Raw genomic sequence first — 23,578 nt, 5'->3', positions numbered from 1 at the left:
TGTACCAATGGAAGAAATGACTGGTGGTGGGGGGGGGAGTGGGAGGAGGGGGAGGTACAAAGATGTCTAAGGCAGGGACAACATTCAGTTTCTCTTCCTCCAGCCCTAGTACAATGTACTTGTTAAATGTCTGTTGAATGAGTGAGAAGAGCTTTAGAGAAATCGCTCTAGGTAAAGGATGCGCTTTATTTTTGGAGGAAATATCCTGAGGTCAGAAGGTTGCTAATGTCCTAGGAGTAGAGATGAATGGTAAAGGTATTGGTTGTCCCTTTGGGGATTTTCTACTACTTTGTTTTCTGTTTCTTTTCACTGTCATTTTCAGGGTGTTACTGGTGGTCAAGTTAAAAACAATGAAGTCCTGATTTTTAGAAAAGTTTCCAAGCTCATCACTGGATAGAATAGTTACATTATTATTTACTCTGCTGATTGATGCTCAACTAAATGTAGCAAGCCAAAGCACTGTCACAGGGAATAGCAAGGTAGCCAGTAAGAGTAGCCTTTGTTTTTCTTATTTAAATCTCTTGTCCACATCAGAATTCAAAGTAAAAGTAACTCCAGTAGGAAGTTAACATTATTTAATCCGAGTAGGATGATTTAAAAAAGAAGAAGGAAGGAAAGAAAACAAAGCAAATGAATGTGTTATTTCCATTTAGTAAACTTACTATCTTAAGTCAGAGGAAGTTTTTCATTTTTGTTTTTGGATTTTTGTTTGTTATTTTGCCAGAGTGAGAATACTTTTTCCTCTTTCTCTGTTACTTTCTGAAACTCATAAGGAGTTCAGTCAAAGGCAGAAAACAATTATATTTCCATTTTTGCTGTTTCCTTTCTGTTCTCCAGACCTGTCATGGTCTGCACTCAAATTGTTGGACTCAAGAAATGCCCATCTCTTAGCTCTTTCAATCATTCGTAGTATAATCGGGCTACAGAGCCATGGCACCCACACCCCCAGTTCCCATCTGGGAAGTCTTCCAGGTTAGGGGACTGCCCACTGAATGCATTTCTCTTTCCTACTGGGGGCGCTTTGGCACTTATCCCTATACTATACTATACTTTCTTTTTTTTCTTAGAATATTATTTTTTAATTGAAGTATAGTTAATTTACAATATCGTGTTAGTTTCATGTTAGTTTCAGGTATACAGCACAGTGACTCAGCCATATATATATATATATATTTTTTTTTTTTTTTTCAGATTCTTTCCCTTACCGGTATTACAAAATATTGAGTATAGTTCCTTGTGCTATACAATAGGTCTTTGTTGGCTGTTTTATATATATATATATATATATATACACACACACACACACACACTCTACTTTCGTGTAGTTTTCTTTCATTTTTTGTGTGTGGGTCTTGGCCTCTGATTAGATTAAACATTTTAGAGCTAAGTCCATGACCTAGGCTTCTTCTGTATTCCTTTTAGCTCATAGTGGGTTTTCGGCATGTACCTGATAATTTAAGTAGAATAAGAATAGAAAGAGGACAAGCCTTTAGTCAGGGATGATTGCATTAATTTCTAGGTCTGCCACCTTGGGAAAGTCAGGAGCTATTATTTCCTCATTGATAACTGGGGATAATAAAACCTGCAATGGTTGTCTAATAGTCAAGTTGTGAGAATAGAAATAAAGTAAATGTGATTATAGATATGAATGAAAATACCTTCTATATTGCAAAGAATTTATTAAATGTAGAGGGCTGTTATTGATTCCAGCATACAGCAAACATTTATTTTGAGCATCCATAGTGTGTTAGGTGCTTCCTCGGTTCCGGAGTCGCTGTTCATAAAGGGACTAGGAAATGCCCAGATGGATTGTATGTGGGGGCAGGAGGGCTTCCTAGGCAGAGGAGGAGCTTGAGCAAAGGCAGGGAGGCATGGGAGGCCAACTCTAGGCAAAAGTTCATTGTGGCTGGAGCAGAGAGAACTTATTAGAAGGGAGTGGAAGGAAGTGAGGCTGGAGAGGCAAATGCAGGCTAAATCAGAAAGAACCTGGGAGTGAGGTTTTATCTTGAAGGCAATAAAAAGTACTTGAGTCAGCGACATGATCAGTTATGCATTTGAAGGAGATCACTGGCAGCCTGTGAATGACATTGATGGAGAGCCAAAAGTACATGCAGAAAAAAAAAAAATTGGAGATTTTGCAGTAATCCCGTGAAAAAATGTTAACATAACTAAGGCGGTGTTGGTGGGAATCAGGAGGAGGGACGGCTGAGAGAGGCGGAGTTGGTGTTGGGGAGGGGGTGAAGGTGAGGGAGAAGCCAGGGCTGTCTCCCCGCTGAGGGGGGATTGTTCTGTCAATTGTTGAATCTGGAACAGGAAAGAAGGAAAGACATCTTTTTCTTTTTCAGGAGTGTAAGGAATGGGGCAGATGATGAGCTCAGTTCCGAATGTTAACACTGCAATTGCCTGTCATCTGAGTTGGGGTGTCCCATAAGCAGTAGTTGGACATGTGTGTCTGGAACTGTAGAAAGACGCCTGGGATGAAGATAGAAATTTGGATGAAGCATTCAGTAATTGAAGTTAAAATGTGATGAGATTCCCCAGGGAGATGGTGTGGAACGAGAAGAGGGTCAAGGACAGAACTCTGGGGTACACAGATATCTTGTATGAGGAGCAGGGTGCGGTGGAAGAACACAAGGAGACTAAAGAGGAGGGACCAGAAAAGTAAGCTGAAAATCTGGAAAGATTAATAAAACAGAATGCCTGCTGTTAGAGGGCTCATGTACCAGCATTCCCTGAAATGATTACACTGGGCTGGCCAGAAAGTGCGTTCGAGTTTTTCCATAGCACCTATGGGAAACCCAGAACGAACTTTCTGGCCAGCCCAGTGCTTCCCTCCACCTGCCCCAGAGCACACAACACAGTTTATCAGTTTATTATTGCTTTGTTAAAGGTGATGCAAAACGGCTACCCATTGCTTTGTTCGCAAAGAACAAAACTTCCTGATTTGTGGTTTTTTCATGATCTCCGTTTAGAGCAAAATGTAACTCCAGGAGATATGATAATGCCTCAAGCAAATACTGTCTTTAAAAAAAATGGGTCAAAGTTGGCTTCGTGTGCGGTGGAGGTCCAATAAATACGCTGACTTCCCCGGGGAGGCCAGCAGTAACCTATTCTTTAGATTTCAGCTGTGATTGGCTCCCACCCATTTGCTCAGATAGCTAACTCGACTACATACATGAGCCAAATTAATATTTTAGCATACTTCATTAACTCTGCTTTTACTCAAATGTTAGTTTTTAGAAAATTATTCAGTTAAAAAAACACCAAAATAATATTGAAAAGCACTGAGTGACCCAGCCATTTGAGAGTCTAACCAAACCCTTGATTTACAAACTTATATGTGGGGAGTAATATGTTATTATGATACATAAGCATTGCTTGAGCTTGGGAAGTCTTTCTGTAGATGCAGACTACCAGCAGAATGTAGGATTCTTTAACAAATTAATTGTGCAGGATTGGTTATTCAAGCTGTATTTGGTATGAGCCAATATTGAGTTAAAAGTGAATCATTTTTCATTTGAGTATTTTTAAGTAGCTGATTAATTTGATTTACTTACTTAAAATCAAGACAAAGTCAACTTTAGGAGTCTAGAAATAAGGTTTTTAAAATAAGTTCTGAATTTTTACCTTACCTTGTTCAAGAAAGGTTTTAAGTAGATACTAGAAACCAGTAGGATGTGCTTTTTGGGAGCTCTGAGCCAATTAAAACAAAGGAAAGCAAAGGGGTAATCTTCTAAAACTCCCAGTAACGTTAAGTCCATTGTTTCAATTAAAATATAACACGCCTAGAAAATAAAGTTTACATATTAGGTATTTGACTGTAACTTCACGTGGGTGATTACAACTATGTTTTTCTTCCCGTAAAAGAACTGCACATTATTTGTTTTACGGTATTTTTTGCAGACCACCCTGCCTGACATCTCCCATAATATCAAGTATTTCTTCACCCCACAGTGTTGCAGTGGGAGCCCACATTCTTCAGCGCAGTCAGGAAGCAGTGTGGTACGATGTCGTTAAGCGCACGCTGTACACGTACCTGGGGCGAAGCTGAGCTCAGACTGCAGGACTTCAGCACCTGCAGCACCACAGATGAGCATCTCAAAGCTGAATAAATTAACTAAGCTCCTGAAGGCTTAAATTCCCTCATTTGAAAAAATGGAAATAATAAAGTAAACCCTCATGGGGTCCTTAAGAGTTTAAATGAAGTAATCCATATAAAGTGCTTAAGTACTTATAGCATCTGGCACCCAGTAAGCACTCTGTAAAGGCTAATTGGTAGAATTCTCATCATTATTATTGTTATCATTAGTACTAGTCCAACTTCAGTGGTTGTATAGAACCTTTCTTTTCAAAGTGTGGTCTGCAGACCAGTGCCCGTCCACAAACTGTTACTGGTTTGCAGTGAGATTAGGAGCTGGTACCAGCATGTAAATAGACTATGGCACTAATCATACTGTTTATTTCAGTTTAACAGCAAGACTTCTTCAGTGAAGGGAGCAGTGAGTTAATTCACATTCTGGTTTAAGCTCCTTATCTTGCCGCAAACAAGCACTTTGAATAGAATTGGCATGGAATATGGGACTAATGATCCCATTCTCCAAAAAAAATAATGGCCCTTTATCCTGAAGAGTTATTATTCACTCGTAATGCCTCATTAACCTTCTTTCTTCTAAACATTATAATCGTGGTTCACAAGTATATCATTTATTATTTCAGATAATATTTATTGATCACATAATCTGTGCAAAGCCCTATATATTGTAGACTTCGCAAGGATGGCTCCGAAACGGATCTTGACCTAAGGAAGTCTATCATAAACCTAGAGCTAGAGGACACAAAGTGAAAACCTGAGTAAATGTGTTGAGTACGTGTGGTGAGTGTTTGTGTTAGTGTTACAGCTTCATTCCAAAGGTTCCACGTAGGCAGATGTCTCCTTTTGCTGACCTGCGCCTGTAAAAGGACAGAATTAATGCCTTTATTTTTTCAGCATTTGTACTCTCATAATGGAGATCAGGGTTTACTTTATTAAGGTTGTGTTTTTCCTGGGAGATTCAGAAATCTGCAACACTAGGGAATATCTTAGTTTTTAAATATAACTGACAAAAGTATAACTTTTTGATATTAGTATTATAGAAGATTCATCCTTAGGTTCTAGGATTTTTAAGACATTACTGATTGTCTATTTGATCCTGTTTGCAAACATTTGAATAACAAATAATTTCCTGTTCTGCAGAATATGAAGAGACATTAAATAGATATTAAATTACTTTAAAACTTTCAATAAAAATTAGCACAGATTCTTCAAGAAAAATGCATTGGTAAATAGTGTCAAAACAAATTTGGGAGTCATATTAAAAGAATAATTTTTTAAAAGGCAAAGTCTGGGTGTGTTTAGGGAAAGAACCCTTTCCCTAAACAATGGAGATGAAAAACGATTGGCTGTGACTTAGATCATAGAAGAGGCCTATTTTCCCAGACCTAAGTGAAAATAATTATAAACACTCAAAGTCAAGAAATGTTACTTAGTTTTTAATAATTCTTATAATTTTTCACATGAAAATGGTTCATTGGTTTCTCTTACTGCCCTATTTGGTAAGCTTGCTCATAACCCCACTATCTGTTCTATTCTGCCATTTACATTCAACTGTCACCAACTCTTTTAGAACTTGATCTCAGTAATAACTTTAAGAAAATTGAAGGTAGGTGTTAGAAAAATTATAGATAATATTTAGAAAATTGAGTAATACATTAGATTTTGGAAAATTGTAAAGAAAAGCAAAAAGAGTAAAAAAATAAAAATTTTGATCAAGAAATGACTCGGTGAGTTAGACCCATGGCACTTAAAATAAAACACAGTCTCTTTATCATAGCATATCAAGTCTATTGTGATGTGGCCCTTGTCTCATCTATGAACTTACCTGTCCCAGGGTCTTTTTATTTTTCCTATTCTATACCTGCCATTTTTCCTTCTTTTACTTACTTGACTATAAGATTAAGAGTCTTTGTTTCACACCTCACCTTCATCCTCAGCTAGACTATATGCCCCATGAGGACAGGACCCAGCCCTGCCTGTTCACATGTGTCACCCCCATGTTCACAGGGCAGGTACTTAGTAGGCACTCAGGTATTGGTTGAATAAGAAAATGGAAGCCATGAAAATATAGGCATTGAAGATGAGAAAACTTGAGAATAGAGAATAGAGAAAACTTAATTCTTAATTAGATTAAGAATAATACCTGTAGTAAAATACAATCAGATGTTACTCTTAAAAGCATAAAACCCCCAAAGAACAGAAAGTGATTGGTTATCTACGCAGCCTTTAATTGCTAACCGAGTACCCATATATTTGGGTTCAGACTCTGGAAATTGCCAAAGAAGGTATAGCTCAATAATGGTTCAAGTAGAGAGACTGAAAATATGGGGGAAAGACAGTAAGTAGTACAGATAGTTCAGTAGTTCCCTAATACTTAGGGATGTTGCCTCCTCATACTGGTTATTTACAAGGGGCCCGAAAGATCAGGTGTCTGCTGGAGCAAGCATGACAACGCTGTTATGTGAATCTCAGTGCAGCTCTGTGATTTTCCACACAATCCCTCTTCTCAAGTCACCAAGAAAGAAACAGCCTTAATAAATGTTACAAAAGGAGCTAATCTGTGGTTTGGGTATGTGGTTCAAGGGAAAACTCAAGAGCTTGCACAAATATTTCAGTTGATGGTTGTGGTGATTCACCAAAATTTCAGGCCATATGCTTTAAAAACAGCAGGGGTCTATTCTATATCACTAATGAAAGGGGACAGAAAAGTAACCGAAATCCAGAAACATAGTGAGTTCCTGACAGAAGTGTTTCAACTCTGTTCATTCAGCAGTAGCAAGCTAACTGGAACTTTGAGGAGAGTGAAATAATGAAAGTGCAAATCTGTGCAAGAGAGATTGCGGTGGAGAGACTGAGGAGAAAGGTAGGTGGTCACGGGCATCTGGGGATGAAAGACGAGGGAGATGGAAGGAACAGAATCCCGAATTTTGAAGGACTTGGTCACTGACTGAATCGAGGGCAACCTGGAAAGTCAAACAACAGTATCCCTGACGTGCTAATAACGTCATTCACTCATTCATTCGACAGATATTTATTGAATGCTTTCTATGTGTCAGCTCTGCTGTAGGTGTGGGGAGCAAAATAGACACATCCCTGACTCAGGGTGCTTGCAATCTGGTGGAGGACACCAACAATAAACAAAATAAAGAGGTAAAATAATGCAGGTTAAGAAGCTAGGAAGTGGGTTTGGGGCACGGGGGTGTGGATAGAAGTTCAGACAGGGCAGCCAGGTGGCAGGGAAGCCCTCACAGAGTTGACATTTGATGAAGATCTTTGGGAAGTAAGGGAACTGGCCATTTGGATATCTGAGGAAAGGACATTTCAGAAGGAGAGAAGAGCAGGCGTGAAGTCCCTGAGGCAGGCATGTGCCGTGTGTTTGAGGAATAGTGAGGGGCCACGTGGTAGAGAAGAGTGAGCAAGGGAGGGAGCCGGTGGAAACGAGGGCAGACAGGTGATGGCTGTAGGTCCCACGGGACTTGTAGATCCTATTAAGGATTGTGGCTTTTCCTTGGAGTAAGATGAAATGGGAAGCCATTAGAAATTTTTGAGCAGAGGAGACGTGAGCTGACTTTAACAGGATCACTTTGACTCCAAGAGACGAAGGGTGGAACCAAGACCAGTCAGGAGGCTATTGCAGTAATCCAGGGGAGAGGATGGTGGCTCAGACCAGCTGTTCACAGTAGAACGTATGGGGTTCTTGATGTATTTTGAAGGTAGAGCTGACATGATCAGATGTATTAGTTCACTATTGCTCCTGTAACAAATTACCACAAATTTAGTGGTAATTTATTATCTTACAGTGCTTCGGTTAGAAGTCCATCACAGGATCTCACTGGGTTAAAGTCAAGGGGTCGGCAGGGCTGTGCTGCTTTCTAGAGCCAGTAGGAGAGAATCCCAGCTTCTAGAGGTCACACACATCACGGCTCACGGCCCCTTCCTCCATCCTCAAAGCCAACACGTTGCATCTCCCTGACCCTTCCTCCATGGTCATATCTCCCTCTGACTATAGCTGAGAACGGCTCTCTGAGTTTCAGATTCTTATGATTAGCTTGGACCCCCCAGGATAATCTCCCTATCCCCGAGGTCCTTAACTTAATCACATCTGCAGCCCTTTTTGTCAAGCAAAGTACATATTCACAAATCCCGGGGATTAGGACGTGCACATCTTTGGAGGCTGTTATTCTGCACATCCATTGAAGGACCAGATGTGGAATTTGCGATAAAGAGAAATGAAGAATAACTTCAAAATTTTTGGTCTGAGCAATTAAAAGGAAGAAGATGAGAAGACCAGGTTTATGGCTTTGGGGCAAATATCACAGCTCAGTTTTGGATACGTAAAGTTTGAAATGCCTGTTAAATATCCAAGTTGGAGATGACAAGTAGGTAGTTGGATATGTGAGACCTGAAGTTTAGGAGAGAGGATTGACAGGATGTATAAATGGGAGTCCTCCACATATGATGGCATTAAAGCCATGAAACAGGATGAGACCATGTGGGCCCTATTATAGAGAGAAAAGGGAAGAGGTCCAGAGACTAAGTGTTGGGAAATCTCCAGATCTCTGCAATTGCTAAAATGGTACATTTGAGAGTTTGGTAGGTCTGAAGAACACATTTATATTAAATTGAACATGGAGAGAAATACTGAAGAGGAGCATTGAACAGTGAAACAGTTATTCAGGACAAATTTCACAATCTTGTTTCACTTAGTCCCTTGCAAACTATCCTTCGTTGTCTATGAACTACATTTACATTACTAGAATTACTGGACCAGAGCCAAAATATAAATGGCTAACACATAGCTCATCTTACATCAACTTCTGATTCTTTCCTTGGTGAGGTGGTTTCATGTTACACTAGATATGTATTATTATCATAAATACTCATTGAAGAGTTGTAATAGATTCACTTCAAAGGGCAGTCTTTGATGAGTTTTGTAATCTACAATCTCAGGTAGCATAGCTTTGAAAAGGAGCAAATGCCAATCTTTCAGGTTTAAAATTATTGTAGTAGAATGTTGTTTATACTGATAACAGTTTTTATTAAATTCTATTTTGAGTGGCATGTAGCCTACCGTATTATGTGTTTTCCTTTATTTAGGTTAGTACTATTAAATTTGCCAAAGGCTAAGACATGGATCTTTTGTATGTATTTAATTACATCTAGGAGAAAATCATTGACATGACTGATGCCAGTTGCTGGGTAAATGAGGAGAGGTGTGTCGTGGGAGTCGGGTGGGCTCAAAACTCAGCCACTCCCCCCCTCCAAATCTGGAACTCAGTCTATATCGCAGTAAAAAGGTCCTGAGAGAACTGGAAATAGAGGTCACAGACTTCATAGCTTTACCCTTCAGATTCATTGGATTCAGCGTAGAGCCCTTTGTGGACTCAACCATTACAAGTATTTCTGTCAAACAAGCCTAACTGGTTTCTAAATGCCAAGTAGGAGAGCAGGTTAGAGAAGCAGAGAATGGCCTCACCAGGTAAATGAGCTGACCACAGTGTGACGTGGGTACTGAATCCCCAGAGAAAGGAGGACTCTGGGGCCGCAGTCTGGGTTTGACCCCTGTCACTTCAGGGAAATTTGAAATCATCATTGTGTTATAGGAACCAATGTACTGGTGATGTTGAGTTATGAAGAAAACGTTGAATTCTGAGTGTACTCTGTTTAGTAGGCAGAAGTCTGGTTATCTGTTGCTGGCACTTGGCAGCTTATGACAGTGACCATGTACCCTTCCCATGGTTCTTTGGGTTGACTTGGCTCCTTCTGCTGGGTGTCCTGTTGGCTGGGCCTGTGGTCATCTGGAGGCTTTACTGGGCTAGAGCATCTTCCACGGCTCACCCACATGGTTGGCGGTCTGTGCTTTCTGAAAACAGACGCCAACCTTTGGTTTCTTCCCAGTGGCCTCTCCCTGTGCCTTGCGCATCTCACAGAATGACAGCTGGCTCCAACGGGAAGTGTTTCAAGCATGTGAATGCCTTGGAAGTAGTTGATCATCACTTCACTGCATTCTTTTAGTCATAGTGAGTCACAGGGCCAGCTCAGACTCGAGGGGAAAGGAAATAGGCCCCACCTCTCCATGGGAGCAGTGGTAGAGAATCTGTGGTCATCTTTTAATCACCATAACAGAGAAGTGGGTGATGTATCTGTACACATTGTATGTGTTATGAAGGGGCTAGATGAGCCTTACATCTCTAGAAAGATGACTATTCAGAAAACGTGACTGTTCCCCGAGGATTCAAAGTGGTAAATACTTTATAAGTAAGATTTTACTTTAATTACAAGATCATTACACTTTTAGGGAGTGCTATAAAATTAAGAGAAACATTTCAAGGACACATATTTGGTAAAAATAATAGCTCTGCTTTTTTGTTTGTTTTTAAGTTAAAACAATTCAGAAATAGTACCTAAGGCAATCATTGGTCATTACAGTAATTTAATTTACATGTACGATGAGATCCTTGGAAGGGATTCTAATCAGAACAAAACAAAAATTGAATATAAAACTAAATGTTAACTTCTCTTAAGCAGTAGAATTTTCTGACTCTTGGATACCTTCTCAAAGTTAGCTTGTCCTGTGATCTCAGGCTATTGTGTTTTCGGAGCTATTCTGTGGATCTGGTCTCAGCCATGGGGCAGTGAAGAATTGTAGAGTTAATCCATGTTGCATTTGTGTTATCACAACATTATAATTCCATTATAATTTTGAAACAATGGTTTTTAGAATGAATTTTGAAGAACTCTACCTTCATAGAGCCAAAACGTCCTTTCCCCGCTCTGGTTTCTCCCTCTTTTGGCCTATTTGTATGTGACTTTTTAAAAATTCTATCCTACTCTTCATCCTACCCCCAAAGTAAGTGGGTGTCCGGTGCCTAGTTTATTAATTTAAGCCCGGAAAAGGCACTCAGCGAATGTTTCTTAAGTGATTGACTGTTTCCTTGGAGCCTGGCTTGACCAATGGGGAGGTTTTTTTTTTTATTACTTACGATTAGGAGCTAGCCGTTTGAGCCCACTAACTCTGACAATCTAAAGCAATAGTTCCGGAACTTCCCTGGTGGTCCAGTGGCTAAGACTCCTCATTCCCAATGCAGGGGGCCCGGGTTCGATCCCTGGTCAGGGAACTAGATCCCACACGCCGCAACTAAGAGTTCGCACGCCACAACTAAGAGTTCGCACGCCGCAACTAAGAGTTCACACACTGCAACTAAAAAAAAAAGATCCCGCAACTAAAAAAGAAAGACCCTGCGCATGCCACAACTAAGACCTGGCGCAGCCAAATAAATTTAAAAAATAATAAATTTGAAAAAAATTTTAAAAAGGAAGTTAAAAAAATAAAGTGGTGTGTTATACATTAAAAGAAAAAAAAGCAATAGTTCCGATAAATGGGGTGCTGTAAAAAGAGTGATCTGAGTGACAAGATATCATGAAATGTATTTTATTATTTGTTCTTTCATACTCGAGTTTTTCTGTCTTTTTAGTTTTCCCTTGATTGACGTGAAAAGGTGCTTATTTCCAGCAATACTGATTAGAGTTTTAAAAAATCACCAGTGATTGGAAAAGGAAGGACCCCTTACCTGACACGTAGGGAGTGTTACTAGCGTAAATTTTACCTTTTCTTAGGCAATTTTTCACTTCTTCATTTAAATTAAATGTATTTTATTGCCTCTTGAATATGACATTACTGGGCTCAAGACCCAGGAATCTCGAGAAATATGCTTGAGGTTACTGGTTTAATTAAGCAAACAAAGACCTCATTAACAAAAGCTAGCCATAGCCTCAGATGGAAAAAAATAAGAAACCCACTCACTTGACTTTGTAAACTGGCACAAGCAAATGTAAAATGAAGTATTTTTTTTAATATTCTCCTTTAAACTAGAGGAGTTCTTAATACTAAATAAATAAATAAATAGTAGACTCTTGTAGCCAGTGTTGGAGAACACTCCCCAGGCCCTCACAATTTTCCCTTTTATAGGGTCTGGCATCTCTTTTGTAGTGGGATTAGTGACCACGTGATTGAGGCTCACACTCACAATGTCCCCCTGTTGCTTTCTATTCACTGCCAATCAAGATGCAGGGACCTGTGATAGAGGCAGATCAGGCAGAGAGCACCAGGTCCAGTGTGGAATTGTTTTCCAAACTGGCCAGGAAAAAACTGCAGCCAACCAGACTTTAAGAATTAACCTATATTATTCCTGGCCTTTTAAACAGACAGCAGAAATGACAGACAGTAACCAGTTAACAGGAAAAATCATGTTTTATTTTTGAATGCGTATGCTTTTTCTTTTGAACATCTTGTATGTATATGTACCTGATTTTCCTTCTTTTTTTTGTTTCTGTTTAGCGTGGTTTATTGACAATCACTTAACATGCTGAAGAGTGCTGGTGAGCCAGCACAGTAGCTAATGCAGCAAAGAAGAACAGACGCAGATTTGAGGAATTCAGCTTGCTAAAACCTTGAACTGAAGTCCTAGAGATTGGGACATCTGAGTTTGTATATGTGGACTTTCAACTCTATTTGCAGTGGGTTATTGTAGAATGCCACCTGCTTAAGCTCACTTGGACAAGATGGAAGAAGAACTGGAATGTCCAAACTCTTCCTCTGAAAAACGCTATTTTCCTGAATCCCTCGATTCCAGTGAGGGGGATGAGGAGGGGATTTTGGCCTGTGAGGATCTGGAACTTAACCCTTTTGATGGATTGCCATATTCATCACGTTATTATAAACTTCTGAAAGAAAGAGAAGATCTTCCAATATGGAAGGAAAAATACTCCTTTATGGAGAATCTGCTTCAAAGTCAAATTGTGATCGTTTCAGGAGATGCTAAATGTGGCAAGAGCTCTCAGGTGAGTAGCCGCTACAAAAAAGCATTTGCTTTGTATGTTGTACTTTTTTATTACTTAAATAATTACAGTGTCACAGCATAGTGTTCTGTTCTAATAATGATATTATCTAAACCAAAGAACAAAACAAAAAAGAGCATCAGCAATTCAAGCACAACAATTAAGTTGCTTCCCTAAATTTCTTTATGAAAGCCAGCTGAATAAAAGTTAATACTTATGTGGATATTAATTATGTTTATTGTACCACTGAATGTTCTTTAGAATAGCAGAAAAATCTATTCAAATTATTTTGTTGTGCATATTATATTTTAAAAGATGTGATAGATGTTATTTGCCTGCCATAGGTTTTGGGATTAACTGCCATGTTTACATGTCCAGCAGTCTGATAATCAGGATGTGCGGATATGCTTATTGGTGAAGTTGGTTAAGTTACAGAAAGTCAAAAGCACAAGGAAATTCTTATTTTCCAGACTGTAAGAAATAACTGAATGGCCAAATATGATCCAGGCCTAGAGCCACACACTTCAGGATCTAAAAAGGAGGAAAGAATTAGGATAGATAGCTAATGACTATTTACTGGCCAGTTTATTGTTGTTATATTTGAACTTGAAGTTTGATTTGAGTGAGATCTCTATTTTACTCTTAAATTGTAAAGCAAGCAATAAGTATTTTTATTATGAAATTCATTTGTAGGTTCTCATGATGTAAGAATTAGAGTAGACCACAGAGATAATCTGATAGAACCCCTTCATTTTTCAGATGATGAAACCCTGGCCCAGAGGGGTTTGATAATTTGTCTAATGAATGTCACATAACTTTCTGAGCTGGAATTCTAAGAACTCTTTCTACTATACTTTGCTGCTTTAAGGTTTTTATTACCTCTGAGGCTTACTTGTTCTAAATGGAACTTGAAGAGGGGTGAAATGGACAATAGGTATTTTTTTTTCTTTAATCTTGTTTATAGCTGCCAGTATCAAGGGTTTATTATGATTTTCTGTTTGTTGTGATGACTTGTTGCTACAGTGAATGATTTAGTTTGTCATAAGAAGCTAATGATGAAAACTGAAGGGTTATAATTTTCCTGGTTTCTGTGGACAAGTGGCAAGTTAAAAATTATTTAGGGGCTTCCCTGGTGGCGCAGTGGTTAAGAATCCGCCCGCCAATGCAGGGGACACAGGTTCGAGCGCTGGTCCGGGAAGATCCCACCTGCCGTGGAGCAACTAAGCCCGTGCGCCACAACTACTGAGCCTGCGCTCTAGAGCCCACGAGCCACAACTACTGAGCCCACGTGCCACAACTACTGAAGCCCGCAGGCCTAGAGCCCATGCTCCGCAATGAAGAGTAACCACCGCTCGCCACAACGAGAGAAAGCCCGCGCACAGCAATGAAGACCCAACGCAGCCAAAAAAAAAAAAAAAAAAAATTAAAGTTTTTATTTTGCAATAATTTCAGACTTACAAAAAGTTGCAAAAATAGTACAAAGATTTTCCACATATACTTCACCCAGATTCCACCAAAGTTAACATTTTACCACACGTGCTTTATCGTTCTCTCTCCATACACACACACAGATTTTTATTCTGAACATTTTAAGAGTCAGTTGATGATATGATACCCTTCACCTCCAAATACTTCAGCAATATCTACTAAAACAGGGCTAGCCACAATATAATTACCAAAATCTAACTTATAACATTCAAATTTCATCAGTTTGCCCACTAAGGACCTTTGTAATTAAAAAAAAAAATTCTAGTCCAGAATCCAATCCAAAGTTACATTGCATTTCTTTGTCATTTCTCCTTAATCACCTTTGATCTGAAGCAGCTTCTCAGTCTTTCCTTGTCCTTCACGACCGCAACATTTTTGAAGAGTACAAGTTAGGTATTTTGTACAACATCCCTCAGTTTGAATCTGTCTGGTGTTTCCTTTGGATTAGATTCCAATTTTGCGTTTGTGGCAGGAAGAGCACAGGAAGTGCTATGTGTCCTCCTCAGGACATCGTAGCAGGAGACAGAAGATTTTTCCCATGACTGGTGATGTTAAATTTGATAACTTGGTAAGGTGGTGACTGTCTTGATCTCTATCGTCAAGTTACAATTCCCCCCCTATCATTTAAGAGATATGGGGAGATACTTGGAGACTATGTAGAGTCTGCTTCTTGTCGTGCCTCCAGCTACTAATTTTAGCATCCTTGGATGATTCTTACCTTTGACGTTATTACACGGTAGTAACCAAATGGTGATTTTTCTATTTCTGAAATTCCTTCTATCAATACATTTAATATTTGGAATTCTTCCGTAAAACTGAGCTTTTTCTTCTTCCTTATTTATTTATTCATTTATTTATGTCAGTGTGGACTCATGAATTCTTATTTTATTCTGTAGGTGATAATTCATTACGAAGCCCATTTATTTTGTTGCTCAAATTGTCCCCAATGTGGCCTATGGGAACCCCTTCAGGATGCCTTCTGTGTTCTTTTGACATCATTCTCTGAGCATTTCTTTGCTTTCTGGCCCAGTAAGATGTTATAGGCTCATCTAGTATGTTCCCTGCTCCAGTCTTGGAAACAGCCATTTTTCTCAAGGAGCCCTGGTGGTTCCTTTTAGTGGGGAATTGTATTTAAAAACCAGGAGATGGGTGCTAAATGCCCGTTGGTCATTGACTTGTCGTTGCTTCTAGGTCCTCCTGCTTCTCCTTCTATCTCTCTAGCTCTTTCGATTTCTGTCTTTCTCTGTTTCTCTCTATTTCTCTGTATTTCTTTCTCTATGTATATTTCTGTTTTATCTGTATTTCTGTCTCTCTCTTCTTAAAAACCATGGGTTCCTACTGATGTCTCTGATTCCAGTTCAGCTGTACAGCGTTCATTCTAGCCTTCCGCACTTCCATATTTGTAACTCCCTTCACTATGAGAAACTTAGCACTCATTATTCATAATATCTTTACTTGTTCAATTTTAGAATGCTCAAATTTTAGTTTCAGAATTGCTAACCCACAATATTGTTTAAAAAAATTTTTTTTTTAATATATACTCCTTGAGTTTTCTTTTAGAATTTGTGATCTTAAAGGGCAAGAGTTGTTATCATGTAATATGTTATGTTAATACCTAGCAATGGTTTCTCTTGTCATCTCTAACTTCTTGATCATTTTAATAAATCATGCTTGTTTCTGTTAAGTGTGAAGGCAATATGTATCTTCAGGGTAGGAGAAATCAAATTCTAAACCAATTTAAATAATGGGAGCATCAGTTGTTTTCTTAATTCTGGAAACAACTTGGTTATTTTTTAAAGAGCTTCTAAGACTATTTTCTTTTTCCTCAGCATTTTAAACCTTTCAAAGAAAAGTCTGTCTTTAGACCCAAGCTTTCCAAAGAGGACCACAAGTGTTTTGCTGGATCCTAAAAATTCCACCTCTCTTTAGTGCAGATGGTATGAAGGCTATTTTGTGACTGCCCTCTGGAAAAGAGGACAACTTTTCATACATTTATAGAGCCTTTTCTTGTTACCTTTTTTGGGGCAGATTTATGAAAAAGTCTAAAAGAGAATGAAATATTTTTAGAACCATCTATTTACTTACTTGTCCTGAAATTTCCCCTGAAATGGTTGGGTTAGTGAGCTGAATAAGCATGACGTACCTGAGCTTTAGCCTAAATTAAGAAGCTGGATGGTATAGAACAACTCCACCTTATTAGCTGAGTAACTTACCCCGCATTTTCTGCTGGCAGAGTCTACCTGTGTTCACTCAAGAGGTATACAAATTATGGTATCCAGGGACATGTGACATTTAATGCAGAAGGGGACCCACACCTCAGGAGTGAGTTCTGACATTCTGGTTCACATCGGGCAGCTTAGGGCGCCTGCAGGAATGTTGCTGTAGAGATTCATGCCTTTGGGTGAATTGCTGGTCCTTATGGTTCCTTTCAACTTTGGATTTCATGATTCTGGTACTTAAATAAAAGTGAGTGATTGGGACCTTGGCACAGCTACGCCCTGGGTGGCCCAGAAGAGGAATCAGTCACCATGGGCAGGCCGGGGACATAAAACAAGGGCTTGAGGGCCTTTGGGACTAGAATTTGTTTAACTGTAGTAGCGTTGTGTCTCACAGATGACTTTTGTCTCGCGTCCTTTACTCGTATATCCACTAGAGGAGGGGACGCAATCTCTAGCCGTGGACGGAGGGGCAGGAGGTTCCACACCAGTGTGACTCATGTGGCTGTCCTCCTGCTGCGGTGGCAGCAATGAGACTGCTCTGCTGCCCTCCTGGTTCCGATCTGGATCAGGACCAGCCGAGGATCCTGGGCCCCAGCCTCCCAGAGTCCAGCAGCCCAGCCTCCTGCCTGTTGCCCGGGGTGGGCATGGAGCGTCTTGGCTTCGCGTTCCGAATCTGTACAACTTGTAGAGCTCCAGTTACGAAGTCAAGCTGGTGAAGCCTTGATGTAGATTAGGTTTTGGTTACTTGGAGGACCCCTCTTACCTACTCTCGTAGCGGCAGATGGGCCAGAGTCCCGGTGATTTGCTTTCAGGGAGGAGATAAGAGCCAGGAGCCGGTCGCGCTCTGTCAGCATCTGTGCTGATCCTGATTGCGCGACCCGGAGCCCGCTTCGCCGCTCAGGCTTTAGCACGTGTGGCACGTCACACAGTCCAGAAAATGGCCTTTAAAACTGGATTGAGAGAATGTGAAAAAGTTGTTGGATGAGTTCAGAATGAAAATATGTGAAGCTGTGATTTCTAGTAGGGAAATTTCCTAGACCAAATATATAAATGTGGGTGTTATCTATTGCTGAAAGGCCCAGGTAAATTTGTAAATAGGTTTGTTTTTTTCAGTTATAAAAGAACAGTATTCTGTTTTGTTCACCAAATTGCACACCTTTTGCTAAGTACTAAAGTATGTTCTAGATGCCAGGGAACGGGGGGGGGGGGCATATCTTCCAAAGAGAAACTATAGAGAGAGACATGAAATCTCAAGGCACATAATGCATTGGTGAGAAGGGTAAGGTACTGTTGGGACAAAGAAAAAGCCACTCCCAGAGGAGAATCAGAATCAGGGTGCAGAATGGTACGGTATTTGCTATAAGTGCAGAGAATGCAAGAGTTCCCTGTGAAGCTGTAATCTTAGTGCCCCTTGAAATGACGAAATGTTCACATTTCTGGCATTTGCTGAATCATACTTTTTTTCAGCCGATACTTTGAGTTTGCGAAGGCGTCAGACTTCACAGTGTGCCGTAGCTTGCTTGGAGTGATTCGGAAGGTCTGCTAAAGCACAGAAGGTCTGCTAAAGCACGGAAGTTGTTATAATTAGGAGAGGTGATTTCATATGTCTCTCCTTTTTGTTCAGAGACGACCCTTTCAGTTTGCATTTGCATCACTTACTGTCGTCATCCATGTGTGACTTACTGAAAGGGGCAATACATCGTACGCAGTCAGAGCTGCATGGGGTGAGTGCTCTGCAATTAGTTGTGACTTGTGCTCAACTTTCAGCTTGGCTGTGTCAGCAGACATCCCTACATTAAGCCCAATATGCATGTGTTCAGTCTTTTGCTGGTTATTTGAACTGATGTTTAGAAGAGCTGTCCCATTTCTGAATTATTTTCTTTGCCTCATAGGTGAAATAATTTGCTCTATTGTGGAGGAGGGCAAAAAGAACAGTGAGGACTGTTGGATTGTTTATATTTATTCCACTGCCAGGCCTATATGATGTTTATAACATTATAAACATACTGTAATAGTCTAATCTTGCAGAATTTGTTTATGTGAGTAAATAGAAATAAATGAAGTGTACTCAGAAAACAAAATCAGAACCTTGGGAACGTGGCCCATAATCATCTGAATCATGTAGAATTCTAGAGTTTGAAAGCAGCTATCCTGGATCTTAGAATAATAACCAGACTGAGTATATCCAGGTGTTTTAGTGAAACTGGATGGTGTCATTTCAGCAGCAGTTCTAGCTGTGTAAAGTAGTGCCCGCTGTCCTCGTAGTACTGTCCCCTGACATTGCTATCAGGCTAGAAAGAGTAGTAAAAAGTGGTGACTGTTGAGAACCTGATGGCTTATGTTACTACCTTTGTATAAAGATTCTCGGGAGCAACCTGGCCCGGCGGAGATTATGCTGAACGAGAAACTGGAAGATTTGGATCGGTTCTGGCTGTGCTGTTTACTGGCAGGATGACTGGGGCAAGTCACCCTTCTAAGACTTTCCTCGTGTGTAAAATGAGGCCGTGGCCTACATGCCTTCCAGAGATTCCTTTCAGCTCTGAAATTCTAGGACTTCTGTGTGTATCTCTAGCTCTGGCCCCTCACTTAGGCTCCTGGCCTGTTTTGCAGTTGATCTCAGGCTGGCTACACCTGGATGTCCTCCCATCAAGATGACCTTAACCCTGACCACTTTCCCGGCTCTCCTGAAGGTTCTCTCCCTCCCCTTGAACACCTCGCTCCCCCTTGAAGCACTTTATGCTACTGTTTAGCTTCATTCATTCATTCTGTTTTATTTTACTTTTAAATTTCTGGTTGTTAACGATGCCATTACCCTAGTATTTTAAGTCAGAGATCTTAAAATATTTGTTTCCTCTTACGCATAATTAGTCTGCTAGTGAGTACTGTTCATCCTTCCTTAGAAATAAATGTCCCTTGGTTTTATTACTTCTCTCCCATGTTAAGTCCTGAGTCTAAGCCTTTCTCTCCCTTCTTTTCAATTATTCTAATGTCTTCATCCATCCTTCCATCCAAATATTTATTATCCCTCTTATGTGTCAGGTCCTCTATTAAGTAGTGGGGGGAATATGAACCACGCATGTCCACCTTAAGGATCTTCCACTCTAGTGGGGAGACAAAGATTCAAACAGTTTTAATATAATTTCTCACAAAAGTGTTATTCGAGGTCTCAGCTGAGGACCTAGATATGAAGGGAATAGGGAATCGGGTTAAAAAGTAAGGATTTGACAAGGATAAAAAATAACTTCCTAGGGAATGAGGGAGATAGAAACTTTTATGTGAATTCCCAGTTAGGTGTGATTGTGAAGCAATTCAAGGTAGAATATATCGAATCATAGAATTTAAAAATATTTCTGGAAAGTGTAAGAAATTAATTTGTCCATTTAACAAATATTTATTGAATAAACTTATTTAAGATTATTTGGTGACCAAGACAGATCTCTGTTCTCCCAGAGCTCATAGTCTAGTGGGGTGAACAGATCTGCACTGGAACAGACCAGCAACTGCAGTCAGTGTGGTCCGTGGTCCATGCCATGGTCGTCAGGAAGTACACTGTGGGGTCTCCTTCCTGGTGGGGGGTGGAGGGGAGGTATCACAGCAAGCCTTGGGGAGAAAATGGCACAGGAGCTCAGACTTGAAGGGTAGGTCTCATCCGTTCAACCCATTTTACAGGAAAGGAAACTGAAGCTTAGAGAAATGGTGATTTACAAATAACAAACTAGTGGCACACCAGTTCTAGAACTCCTGACTTTGGTCACTTGTGGTGTACCTTGATTCCAGATTTCCTGAGCTTAGTGTGTTAAATGTTCATCTTTCATAGAACAAAGTGGGTTATTGAGGAAATAATTGCTGATAGTTTTCAACCTGTTGACAAGGCTGACACTCATCTTGAAACAGAGGAACTACATTTACACTTTTAATCATCGGGACTCTGCAGTCTGCAGCAGGTGTTCATTTTGGAGTTACTTGATTTCTAGTAAGTTATGTTTATTTTTCAAGTTATAGTGAGTATTAAAATCTAAGAATTCAGGCTTCCCTGGTGGCACAGTGGTTAAGGATCCGCCTGCCAATGCGGGGGACACGGGTTTGAACCCTGGTCCGGGAAGATCCCACATGCCGCGGAGCAACTAAGCCCATGCACCACAACTGCTGAGCTCGCATGCCACAACTACTGAAGCCCGTGCGCCTAGAGTCCATGCTCTGCAACGAGAGAAGCCACCGCAATGAGAAGCCCACGCACTGCAACGAAGAGTAACCCCCACTAGCCGCAACTAGAGAAAGCCCGCGTGCAGCAAGGAAGACCCAACGCAGCCAAAAATAAATAAATTTATATTAAAAAAAAAATCTAAGAATTCCACGATGGGTCTAGTAAATAGCAAATCTGAAGATAATTAAAAATGCTAAAACTTTTGAATACCTTGGATCTATTAAAAAACACTCAGAATGATTTATTTTAAAAATACATGTAACAAAGCGTAACTTACTGACAGTGCCCTAAGATTCCAGCATACAAATGAATTCAGTACTTTCTACTGTAATAATTCTTATGCAAATGAACTCTTTAAAATCAGCTGAACCATAATACATTTTCAGTAAAAGGATTTAAAAATAAATAACTCAAGAGCAGTCTTGGAATTGGCTCTTTCCAAATCTGGATGGATTGGTTAATTATCTCACTGAGCTTATTTTTCATTGTATTTAGATGATAAATGCAATGTATTTTAGCTTTTATTGCCAGGGAAATGTAAAGTAGGCTTATCTGGTTATTTTGTTATGGTCATTTAGATTTAAATGTAAATGTTTTAATTTTGAACTATTTTTCATCTAAATGCTATTTAATATTTACATTGCTTAAAGCATAAGAGTTGATACCAGAAGCCATATCTTTGATGGTGTTTTCTTTTAACCAGAAAGAAAATAATAACCTTAAATACATTAGTCTTTTCAGAACAGCTGAGGTTAAAAAAATTTTTTTTTACCTTGCCTTTTATTTTTATCTTCCTTTTTTTTCATCTGGGAGTCTAACTTTTACAGTCCCTGCTAACTCCTATTTATTCCTAACTTTATTTACTAGTACTAACTCTATGCATAAATACAAATTCTTCAGTTTCACTAACTAAGCTGTAATGCAGCCCACCAGTGATTCACTGGTGGAAGAAAACAAATCATTTATAAGATGAACCCTTGGAGGTTTTTTGGTGGTGGTGGTGGTGTTGTTTTCCTAGCGGGGCTGATCCTGTCTCATTTGTCCCCGTTAAAGGTTCCTCAGTGGTGTGCTGAATATTGCCTTTCCATCCACTACCAGCACGGGGGCGTGGTGTGCACACAGGTCCACAAGCAGACTGCGGTCCAGCTCGCCCTCCGGGTGGCAGACGAAATGGATGTTAACATCGGTCATGAAGTCGGCTACGTGATTCCTTTTGAGAACTGCTGCACCAGTGAAACGATCTTGAGGTTGGTTTGGGGGGCTTTCATCTGCTGTACCTGATGACTCCTGACTTGTCCTCTGCGATCCTAGAAGAGCGTATTCTTGCGTTCTCTGCTTTACGCACCTGTAACGTGTGACAGTAACTCGTCTCTCTGTCACCAGCCTGACACGCACCAGTCATTTTCCCACCTTGGCACCGTCAGGGATTCCTTGTCTAAACTTCTTCCGTATCTCCCCATAATCCTCAGGAAAAAGTCATGACTTGTTAGGTTGGCCCCAAATACCTTCAAGCTGTGCTTCCGGAGCTCCGCCTCATAGTGGGTCCATATGCGTTGTCTGTGTGCCAGCTGTGTTGACACACGTTCTCCATGTGCCATGTGCCTTGACACATGATCTTCCCTCCACAGGAATGTCTGTGCCTCTTCCGGGCTTGGCTAATTCCTCCCCGTCATACAAGATCCCATGCAGAGGTCACCTGCTCCAGGAAAGCTTCCCTGACCCTCCCGTAGTGTAAATTAGAAAACTCTCTGCTGGGCTTCTGTAAAACTTGGTCTCAGCCTTCATCATGGCAGTGTAGGTCAGTGTTTTTCAAACTCTAGTTTTGAGATTCTTACAGGTTCCAAGGACCCTTCTCAGTAGCTACCACAGTTGTGAGATTTCCTTTACACAGTGGTTTCCAAGAGCTTAACAGAAGGAAAAAGAGAAGTGGAAAAAATCACTGCTCTGGGCCAGTTTCTCAAGCAGTTTTCTATCATAGCCGTCATTGAAAGTGAGAGTATCTTATGGCACCTTAAGGAAATGGTCAAAGCTGCTTGCAGCCAAAGATGACCATCTCAAGGGCTTCAGCTGTCCCAGGCACTGCCTGACTGCCCCAAGGTCTGAGGAGACAAGTGTCTCAGCCTCAGTGTATCTGCGTGTCTCTAACCCTCTTGTGGGGCACACCAGAGTGCCCTGGCACATCACTGGGGACGTCCTACGCTAGTGTAACAGGGATAGTATGACATAGCATAGCAGAGTACAGTATAGCACAGCACAGCATAGCACAGTACAGTATAGCAGGGATGGTTTTTGCATACTCGTATCCCCGGCATCTGACATGCTTGTCCCATGGAAGATGTTTAACACACTTGATAACGGAAGGAAAGACGAGTGCCTGGTCCCAGCTGGCTGCTGCAGACTCTGGTGCAGTTCTTCTCCCATTCAGAAAGCCTGTATAACTCATTTGGTTTGTACTAAGCTGCTTTCCCTCAAATGTTATCTTCAAAAATAGAGGACATCGGTCTTCAGGCTGGTGTTAAACCATAGGGAATCTTTCGATCAGTAGCACTATGACTTGAACTTCTTGAAGATGCGTAACCTTCTGTTATTCTAGCCATGATGTCCCCGAGTCATTGTATATGTTTATAAATTATTTATTATGCAAATGGTCCAATAGTGATACAAATAAACGTAAAAACCTCCCTGCTTTTGGGAACTCACAGACTAGTTGGAGAGTTGGACAGGACAGGACATGCA

The 23,578-nt window shown here is 40.4% G+C and overlaps 1 protein-coding gene across 2 annotated transcripts in view; it reads left to right on the top strand.

Moving 5' to 3' along the window:
* Window positions 1–23,578, top strand: part of DHX32 (DEAH-box helicase 32 (putative)) — a 54,727-nt gene that overhangs the window by 2,066 nt on the left and 29,083 nt on the right. The window contains exons 2-4 of one of the 2 annotated variants that reach the window (XM_068548747.1): window positions 6,864–6,956; window positions 12,432–12,934; window positions 21,896–22,089. In XM_068548747.1, coding sequence (XP_068404848.1) covers window positions 12,656–12,934; window positions 21,896–22,089 — 473 coding nt within the window. In that variant the 5' untranslated portion in view covers window positions 6,864–6,956; window positions 12,432–12,655. The remainder of the gene's footprint in view (window positions 1–6,863; window positions 6,957–12,431; window positions 12,935–21,895; window positions 22,090–23,578) is intronic. The other variant, XM_068548748.1, reaches the window with a different exon arrangement.

Source organism: Eschrichtius robustus, chromosome 7 (assembly GCF_028021215.1).
Source record: "Eschrichtius robustus isolate mEscRob2 chromosome 7, mEscRob2.pri, whole genome shotgun sequence".
In the NCBI taxonomy this organism is placed as follows: Eukaryota; Metazoa; Chordata; class Mammalia; order Artiodactyla; family Eschrichtiidae; genus Eschrichtius; species Eschrichtius robustus.
This window is presented reverse-complemented; position numbering and strand designations above follow the sequence as displayed.